General features: G+C 34.5%; 1 protein-coding gene across 2 annotated transcripts; it reads left to right on the forward strand.

Annotated features, from left to right (window-relative positions):
• Positions 1 to 9,148, forward strand: LOC106130619 (protein angel homolog 1). Of its 2 annotated transcripts, none has more exons than XM_060953607.1 (10): positions 1 to 31; positions 712 to 960; positions 1,401 to 1,546; positions 1,953 to 2,110; positions 2,633 to 2,797; positions 5,027 to 5,232; positions 6,194 to 6,283; positions 6,718 to 6,838; positions 6,951 to 7,147; positions 7,356 to 9,148. In XM_060953607.1, exons 2-10 carry the CDS (start codon positions 905 to 907, stop codon positions 7,507 to 7,509), a joined length of 1,293 nt encoding a protein of 430 aa, XP_060809590.1. In that variant the 5' UTR covers positions 1 to 31; positions 712 to 904; the 3' UTR covers positions 7,510 to 9,148. The 2 variants fall into 2 exon arrangements, with proteins under 2 accessions (XP_060809590.1, XP_013184969.1); XM_013329515.2 differs by having other exon boundaries at positions 7 to 144; positions 475 to 960.
• Positions 9,149 to 10,097: the final 949 nt, after the last annotated feature.

Below are 10,097 nucleotides of genomic sequence, written 5' to 3' on the forward strand. Positions count from 1 at the left end.
ATAAGATATGACGAGAGGAGTGATACGAGAGGTCGGTGGGTCAATCAATATAAAAATGTATTTTTACAGTAGATTTTAGAGGCTCGTCATGGTTTTTGCTCTTTATCTTTAAAGTTAATAAACATGGCTTAGATACATTAGCACGTAAGTTAAACATTTTTATTATGATTAAAGTTTAGAGGTTACTGAGCTTGTTGTCTTGTCATCTCTTGTTAATTTCTTTCAATGAAATTGTTTTTGGATATATGATTGCGAAGATCTAAACAGTTATATAACAATCAAAACATTGTTGTTTCAATAAGACAAGCATTATTATGGAGGTTTTTCCCAATATCGTAATGATGCAACCTGAAATTGTTATAAAAATGTGATTGTGTTTTTTGCAATTTAACCATTTTAAAACTACTGCGTTAATTTCTTTAATGAACCTACCTAAAATTATATTAGAAAATAAACAAATTTTATTTTTTCCAGATTCTAAAATATTGCCACAGAGCAAATTCCATGTCAGAATTAAAATTAACACATTTAATTAGAGGGATGTGGAACATGTTAATGCATGTCTGTATGGGTTGTAGTATTTAGGGTAGTCATGATATAATTATATATTTAACATAATTATTTTCTAACACATAATTATTGAGATATGCTGAATTTGAAAAACAGTTTTTCCAGATATTTGAGGGTCACTTGTAAGAATGTAAGTTACAGGATACATGTGAGAAACTTCATACTTTTAAGTAGTAGAGGCAAGAAATGCAGTACGGAGTCTGGTTTATGCACATCATTTATAAACTTAGTTACGGGACAACAGATTCCCAACAGGTTGTTGGCAAACAAAAACAAAAAGATTCGGATTAGAATACCTCCACTTAATTCAAATGAGAAGGATAAATCCAAGCCAATGAGTGAATTTAAGCCAAGTTTGAATCACGTCAGCTATGGAGGACAATTTGAAGTGTAAGCTTGAGTTTCTATATCATACCATATGAGAGATTAGTTACCTATACACTGAAGTGGCCAATGTGAAAATATAGAGTGTGATTAGTTTTCCTAAGTGCTGACTTTAATAAAAATAGGTTTATCTGACTAATATAATTTTTAATTATGTGTCTTGCTAATAGGCTTTATTCAGAAAAAGCTGTCTACATATCTGAGAATAAATTTAGTCTGTTTAGCTAAAATCTTATTTTGTGGTAGGAAATATATTATTTACATCTGTAGTTCTAAGAAAAACTTTGTTTCATAAATGTCATATGTGACATAAAACAAAATGAGCAACAAGTGTTAGGTTAAATATGAATTTGCTTCAGTAGCGGTAGCAAATACCAATTTCAACAGTTCATCATAACAATTAGCGTGTGCAAGTCCAAATATTGTAAATAATATATATTTTTTAGCTCTGCGAACGAAAATAACATTAACAATGAGTGCCAGGCATGTGAATCTGGGTCTTCTAACAGCTCTGATGTGAAGTCCACATGTACAGTACCTCCAGATTTCAGGATATGGGAAGAAGTAGGTTGTAGGAGTGATTCCAAACCTGGTATGTTATTTTTAATATTTTTCAAGATCCTTAATGTCTTACTGTTTATATAGATGTGTGGTAACCAAGCCACTAATGAAGGAATGGTAACTAACAAAGTCAGTTAATAATACATAGTATTGGCTAGAGACTTTCTTTTTGTAAAAGACTTATAAACTAGGGCTTCCATATGTGATGAGCTAACCAGCTTTCACTACCTCTTATTCAATACTGATATTATAAAGAGGTAAAGTATGTGAAGGCTAATCTTGGAAATACTGTAGTGATCATGAAAATTCTTTTACAATTAAAAAGGTACATTATCTGTGGGTGGTATTAAGGCTATGTTTGCACCAATGATGGTGTGGCGGGTTGCTAGTACATAAATCAATTTTACTTATTTTCTCTATAAATTCTTTTATTTCAGGATCTTCATTTAAGTTCAGAGTTGTTTCATATAATGTCTTAGCACAGTGTTTACTGGAGTACCATCCTTATCTTTATACAGGATGTTCTCCACATAATTTAAAATGGAAAGTAAGGGCACCAAGACTTTTTGATGAAATCGTTGAGTTAGCACCTGATGTGAGTTAAAACATGATTAATATTATCACATTTTATTTTTCGCCATAATTGGAGTTACATTCCTGTTAACAAGGTCACAAAAGTCCCACTGGAGATACTTCATATCATCTGGCTTAATCCTGGATCGTAGTCATAAGCAGACTACAGCCCCCGTGGCATGGCACACGCCACGATTTTTATCGCGCGAAAACTATAGCTGTTTAGCTTTTTATCATAACGTAAAATGTATTAGAGATTTGTATCTACCACAGCTAGTAGGGTGATGACATAGAATCCGAAATAACGTAAGACTATAAAAGTAGTTTAAGTACTGGCGAATATGATTTCAGAACTTATGGTTGTGACATCATTGAACATATTGCATTCGAATTCTGATATTTATTTCACAGCTTTACAACAGTTGTGCTTGCATTGCAAAGAGATGACAAACCATTCCTACAGTTTTGAGTAGGTTTTCTATTATCTTAGGTTATTCCAACGTCTATGGGTGCTGATGATTTATATAAAAGCATTTTTCTGCAGATATTATGCCTTCAAGAAGTACAAGCATCACATTTGGAGAGTTTCTATTCTCGGTTTGAGCAAATTGGTTACATTGGTATATTCAAGCAGAAAACTGGACAGAGAGAGGATGGATGTGCTATTTACTACAAACAAGATCTCTTCGAGAAATCAGACCAATGCAGTGTAAGCATCTCCTTCTTGACCCAATAACTGTCTGCTATTCCTCTCGTATATAACGAAGTACAGTAATAAAATAAACGAAATTAGCTTTGATATACGATAGATTTGTGGGAGAAAACTATTTGCTATTGATGATGATGAAATATTGATTGAAATTGCCATTTCATACATCTCGTATTATATTTTTATTTATATATATTTTTTAAAGATCTGTAATCGGAGGTTCACTTAAGCTATTGATAATTGCTAGGACACATGAATTTACAGACAATTTTTGCATAATGGTATCCGAAGATATAACATTGTAGAAGTAAGCCACTTCCGACTAATTGATGCTTGTGTCAGATAGTGGACAACTTACTGTATGGATGCTGATGAAATAATAATTCACATTGCTATTTCATTCTTTTTTTAGTTAAATGTTCTATGAGGTTAGTATACTCGGCGGGCAATGTTATATGCTGATAATAATTGAAAACGATTATAATTTAACTTTTATTTATTACATTATTTAAAAATTTACTTCGTAATTAACACCTTGGATGTGGAAAATAAACATTTGGCTTTATCAATTTTGTTCTTTCCTTAGAGCATTGGCTTAGCGAGATTTACTTATAAGATGTTTTTTTTTATTTGATCATACTAATCAAATAGGTAAGCCAGTTGACCTTATACGCGACCTTGCCGTGTCTAACTTTTCCATAGTCCGTGTGATAAATGCGACTGCGATTAGTTACACGGCTTTGCTTTGCGAAATGTAGGTATACTTTAAAAACCAATGTTTTTTTTACTGAAAACTGAATAAAAATCATATTGAGCAGTGGCAAGAAATTTTTGCTTTATGTAAAATGGTATTGATACGGAAATAAACATGTGTTAGAGGAAAAGAGAGAGGGAAGAAAGGGACGGATAATTTACGGTGAGGGATAGATAACAACGTGAGGTAACCTGCATATTCAGGCAACTGGATGTGTAACCACGATCATCCCATATGGGTTAGGTTGTCCTGCAAGGTTCCGGAAAATCGTCTCTACGGCCTCCGTTCAAAAACCCGACTTGCTCATTGCAGTATCATGGTCACGTAGTCTTTGTTGCATTTTGAAAAACGGGCCTAGAGCACATTTTAAGATCTGTGAAGATGACGAACAGACACATAAAGAAATAGCGGTATAAAAATGCTAGACTAATGGGTCCTTTGTCCCAAATCAGCATTACGAGTATATAGACTATAATTTTTTTATTATTTTATTTATGTGAAATTTCAAATTAATATATTTTTTTTATATTTTATTAACGTGATATTTGAAAATATGTAAATTCTGCTGAAAAAAATATCCTGTCGCGTCTAGACTACCTATTGTGTTTCAGTAGGGTCATGTTCCGAATAGATAACACATTATGCGCCGTACTTGCTACCTTTGTGCTATTATCGGTGTAGTGTATCTAATGTTATTTGTGATATGTTTTGTAGACACCATTTGTTCCTTTGTTAAGGACATGTAGAACATTTACAAATGAATGAGAATTCATGCAATAATAATGTTTAATTCAATTCAGAGACATGTTGGCTAAATATTCCGACGGAAAACCACTATCTGGCAAAAAAGAAAATCTTGGATTATATGAACTGCAACCCATCTAAATGAAATAAACTTTAGATGTCTAAAAACAAATTTAAAATCCAATAAATATAAGCAAAATGTAAGCAGTATCAATCAAAATTTGTGACTCAAAACAGTGTTCACACTGTAGAGGGTATAAATGTGACTTTTCAAGTAAATAAGTGCAACAAAATAACATTACATTGTGGATGTTATCTTAAATGATCCTATTTCTAAATATATATGCACATTCGAGATAGCATATTTCCAAATTAGTTTTATATTTGATTAAAACCCGTTTAATCATCTGTGTTTTTAAGGTTTTATTAAGTTTCTATATGACAAATGCATGCTAATCAATGTGTTACGCGAATTATTTTATACGTTTGCTAATTTATGATAAACTCTGTAGAAAATTGGTAATAGCTATTAGCATCAAACATTGCTGAATTTTATTATTTTTTATTATTAAAGTCTTATAAAAATTACTTAAAGCTTGTAAGCTTGCTGTTGCTTGCTGTAAATGCTTATAATTGAAATCCCTAGTTTGTATGTAAAAATCCTTGAATACTGCGATCTTCTTGCGAAAGCCTTTTTCGTAGCTAATTCTTTATTTAAAATTTCTTTCCAGGTGGAATACTACCAGCCAGGGTTGCCGATTCTCAACCGCGACAATATAGGCGTGATGGTGAAGCTAGTACCTCGTGGCATGCCGTTCTTGCCCATAGTGGTAGCCACGACGCACCTCCTGTACAACCCTAAGAGGACTGACGTCAGATTGGCCCAGTTACAGGTGTTGCTCGCTGAGTTAGACAGATTCGCGTACAACTGCAGAGAGTGAGTTGAATGCCCTAATCCCCCTTTTACATACTTATAATCACGTCTATATGTATACCTTGCGGGGAAGACAGAACAGTTCAGCTGATTGCCTTAATGATGGAATTGAGATTACAACAGCGAAAGTTTGCCAGCTCATTGCCCAAAAGAAGAATCCCAAGTTTATTAGGCTAGTATTATCCTCCTTTTACACAGTTATAAGTATGGATCACGTTTTTGGGAGCGGTGAGTAAAAATTGTTTTCCCTGTTAAAAAATCATGGAGTCCGCTACGTAATCAAGTTTTTCAGAGTGGGTAAAGTCTGGTAAGTAAGTCTAGTAGTATACAAAGTGAATCGCGTCTGACTTCCATGTCTTTTATAACAGCAGAATCTATCATGGTTATTTCATTAAAATGTTTCTCTAATCGCCACGGGGAATAGATGAGTAGTCCCAAGTCTCAAGTGACCGGGAGTACACGGAAAATAACTTGACCTTAAACTATGTATATGACATGATAGATTACATCATCTTCTTACAGCATTATTAGTTAAAAATATGATCACGTGTGCAATTGTGTGGCCAAGTTCAGAGAGCAGCGAGACGGGCTGTTGAATTATCTATAATCTGTCTACTGAGCCGGCAAAAGTTAATAAAAGTTAAAAAGCTTCCTAGCTTTTGAATTTAGGCAAATTTGTCTGTATTTTTTTTCGTTTAAATGTAAATTACCTATTTTGATGAAATGGTACAGGGATAGATTACACCGGGGTTCGAGATTTCTAAAACCCCCCGAAGGTAAGCCCTAGACAAAAACCTTGTATTTTAGACGCATTTTAGAAAATAAATTATTAAAAGTTAATATAAATTGTAATGTTTACTTTATTATGTCGACATCCATGCGTTTAATATACCTACCTTAATTACTTCGCTATTTACGTACGGACTCCTATATTTTTGTGATTTTTTTTTATTATTAATTTAAGGCCAGGACACCTGCCAATAATTTTGACTGGGGATCTAAACTCGACGCCAGAGAGTGCGGTGATTCAGCTTCTAGATAGAGGATATGTAAGGTAACTTTATTTAAATTCATTCAAAATCTTGTTAATAGTTCACCTTATATTTGTGGTATATGGATACCATAGCCTTACTATGTAGGTAAACATTACACCTTTTTATTCGGGTTCGATCACCGATTGACACTAAATAATAAGTTTACTATATATTTTTCCTTCTAACTTTAATCTTGTTTATATCCTCGCCTCTGGAGAGTCCAGGGTATGCCCTTATGGCATTTAGGCCATAATCCTGAATTGGGTAAATCAGTTTTTTGCGAAGCGATTACCGTCTGACCCCAGCAACTTTAACAGGGGAATCTAATCCAAATCGGATCATGGTCATGCTGCATTAAATGAATATGCCTCTTAGCAGCTTATTAGATAAGAGGTGTAGTCTTATTCTATAGTTTCGGAACCGCACTTTACCATACATTCTGCATTGTTTTCAGTGCAAGCACATTCCGTGACAGTTCTGATTGGAAACGCATTGGCGTGACTGACAATTGTCAACACCTGTCAGTGGTCCTTGACAGGTTGGAGGGGCGGCCCAGTTGCTTTAGTAATGTAAAGGTAGGTAGCCAAAGTCAGGAAACAAATATTATTTGATACCAATATCTTTATATTATATACCTACCTTCTTCATGATACCTGAATGTGCATGTTTTCTATTCATTATTTCCAGATATACAACTCAGAATACAGCAAAGACGTGCCGGGTCACTCTCCAAGCCCGGCCGAGTATAGCGTTATGTTCAACAGTGGCGCCATCGGCCATTCCCTGAAACTAGTGTCGGCGTACGACCGGTGTAAACCCGACGGACATCAAGAGGCGTCCACTTTCCAAGACAGATGGGTTACCGTCGATTATGTGTATTATAGGTAAGTACCTGCGAACTTACTCTAGTTGTTAACTCACGTTCTCCCTTTCTCTCTTATTCTAAATGCAATATTATGCCAATGTAGAGTGTGTCCTCTTCAAGATTCAATTTATTAAACGCTACTAAGATGATGATTGTTATCGTTAAAGTTATTCATTATTCTATCAAAACTTGTGTCTGATCGACTTCAGTCCAAATCATTGTTACAGTTACTGCAGCAACCTGAATTTACTTGAGCGTCTCCGGCTTCCGACTGCGCAAGAGTGCCAAGCTCTAGGTAGTTTGCCTAACGATGTCTATGCTTCGGACCATCTTGCGCTCGCGACGCTTTTCGAGCTCAAACCCGCGCTCAACCACTTATAGCATCGCCACTACACATAGTATTAATTTATTGGTGATTGGTCTTTCGAGGCGAAACAAGGAGAGGAATTATAATTAATAGAAAACAAGTATAATAAATATCAGAATTTAAAATATTACCTCAATTGAGCTTCTTATCATATCAAGCTCTTTCAAATTAAGCCAATAAGAAAGTGACACAGTCTTTGATCTCTGTGACGGTAGGATGGAATGTTAACTTTGACATAAGTACGGAAGAGATAAACCGGAAAATGTACGTATTTGACACCTGTCATAGAGATCAAATTTTAACAAAGTTTTAAGTAAAACTGACACACATGGGCATTACTACAGCGGTCCCGCTAATGTCAGATATTTTTTGTGTTGAACAAGCTTAGAGTGCTAAAGCCATCAAAGTCATTCTAAATTGTGTTAAATTCGGATTTTTTGTCATTGACCATAGAAAGGTGAATAATATAAGACTGCAGAAGTGGTATGTTCTGGTCAATGTGACGTAGCTACTGATTGTTGGGACACCATATTTTTTTATATCTCACCATATTTTTCATAGTTTTTTTTTGCTATAACTGTGCAGTAAACTGTGTCCGATGCAAGTTTCTATAGTTTCAAGTGAAAAAGCCATTTATTTTGTCTTATATTATTTACATTTATATTTATAATCAATGTGCGCTGTGTTATTGCAGGTCAATTATTAACTAGATAACTTTTGTTACCACTTTTAAGATGACCAAGTACTAAGATAGGTACGTGATTGGTTCATGGAAATGTTTAATAGTAAGTTACGAAAACCGTATCGTTCTGTGACCTTTTGTAATTTTCATAATGTTTAATGTGAAAATAATTTTACAAGGACTTTTTTCAAATTTGTCAGCCCAAAGCTGAATAATTACTTATTTAGAATTTGCCCCTTTTTTGATTTTTTTTTAATTATTTTTATTTAAAATTGCCATTATAGCTTAATATATAGTACCTATAACATGCTAATTTATATACTGTCTGAAAGTTAAGTTGTGAAATGTCATTTTTGGTTTTGGTTTACCTTACGTATGGTTATGGACCATTTTTCCAATAGTCGATATAGATGCCAGAGGAAATATCTCACTATGTGAATAAATTTTTATATGTTAACAATTTGTTGTTGACCGTTAAAAGTGATAGTACCTATATTGTCTTAAAACAGAGAAGTTTCAATATACAATGTTTAATGAAAACAAACAGAAGCTAAAGCTATATTTTTTTATTCGAAGCAGACAATAATTTTGTGATTGGGTGTTGCTAATGTGATCATAAAACGGAAATGTTAATAAGTATGAGTAATGTAAATGAATGTATAAAAATTCCACTTTTTCTCTATTCTGTACAGTGGTTTATTCTGTAAATTTTGTACATACATAACGTATTAACGGCTCGTCGTATGACAAATCCCATAGGGTGTTCTTAAATCTCAAATTTCTATAGAATCGAAAACGTTTTCAGGCAGAAAACTTTTGGCCAATCAGGTAACGTTAATTTGGAGTTCTGTCATTGGTTGTACAGGATACCGCTTCTGTGGGATTCTTGTGGGAATGGCGCACGGAAGGTGGCTGTATTATCTTTATGCACACTTGTACTCTCACTGGTAATAAACGACGATTCAAAATTATGACTGCGTTTTTATTTTGGTAACAATAAAGCATTTTGTGAGTGTACAATGAAGCGAGAATTTTTTGAATTGTAAGAACTCTGTGTGGTTTCCCTTCCCTTCGTTAAGGCTGGTCCGAGCGTGGTACTTGCTTAGTTGGCACTATGGTCTGCAGGCCTGTCCGTGAATCTTGACAAGGCACGATCTTTTCCCTATTATTCTTTCGGTTAATTTCAGAAATGGCTGTATAATGGGCCTGCCCACTAGTTCCATTGAGTTGTCCCCATAAACTAGATCTTGGTCTTGACCGCGTTTTGACCATGATCCTAGATTGGCTCAGTCTGATTTGACCAGGAAGCGACTCCCGTCTGACTTCCACAACCATTGCAGGGAAACCTATGGGTAAGTTGGGGCATGCATGATTATTGTGTCATGGGTAAGATCATGGTATAGTTGCATTAACGAATGTGACTATTCCCTTAGTCGCCTATTACAATATATATGGGAGAGTCCCATTCTAACAAGCCCGGAAACCACGCGGCATTTCTTATCACTGTACCTTTGAGTTGTTGCCTCTCTTTGCCATCTTTCGTCAATCACGCCGTTTCGTCGTGGTCATACCGCAGTTTGTACATGGATTTACATGTTCCCGTTGTCAAAGTATTATTTTTAAACCTCCTGCCAATGACCCATTGCCTTTGAGTTTTGTCGTCGATGGCGACAGTGGTGGTGGGACAACTTAGACTTGGGTAGCTTAAAACATGACTTTTAAGTTTTTTTTGTGAAGAATAACATTTTTATAACGCTATTTTTTTTAATATATGTGTGAAATTAATATCTTATAAAATAGTTAAGATCTTTATTGCTGCAATCACTAAAGTCATTTGTACCTTAAATCTTACGGTAGGAATCAGGAAAATTAGGGTTAGGTTTCTAATAAAACACCAATTTTACTTTATTGAATCATTTA

Source organism: Amyelois transitella, chromosome Z, assembly GCF_032362555.1.
Source record: "Amyelois transitella isolate CPQ chromosome Z, ilAmyTran1.1, whole genome shotgun sequence".
NCBI classification, from domain to species: Eukaryota; Metazoa; Arthropoda; class Insecta; order Lepidoptera; family Pyralidae; genus Amyelois; species Amyelois transitella.

Bases quoted from the DNA above. Each gene is read 5' to 3' on its own strand.
- LOC106130619 (XM_013329515.2), top strand. From the start codon at position 647: ATGCTGAATTTGAAAAACAGTTTTTCCAGATATTTGAGGGTCACTTGT. The intron at 2,798-5,026 runs GTAAGCATCTCC...ATTTCTTTCCAG, and splicing joins AGAAATCAGACCAATGCAGT to GTGGAATACTACCAGCCAGG. The intron at 5,233-6,193 runs GTGAGTTGAATG...TATTAATTTAAG, and splicing joins TTCGCGTACAACTGCAGAGA to GCCAGGACACCTGCCAATAA.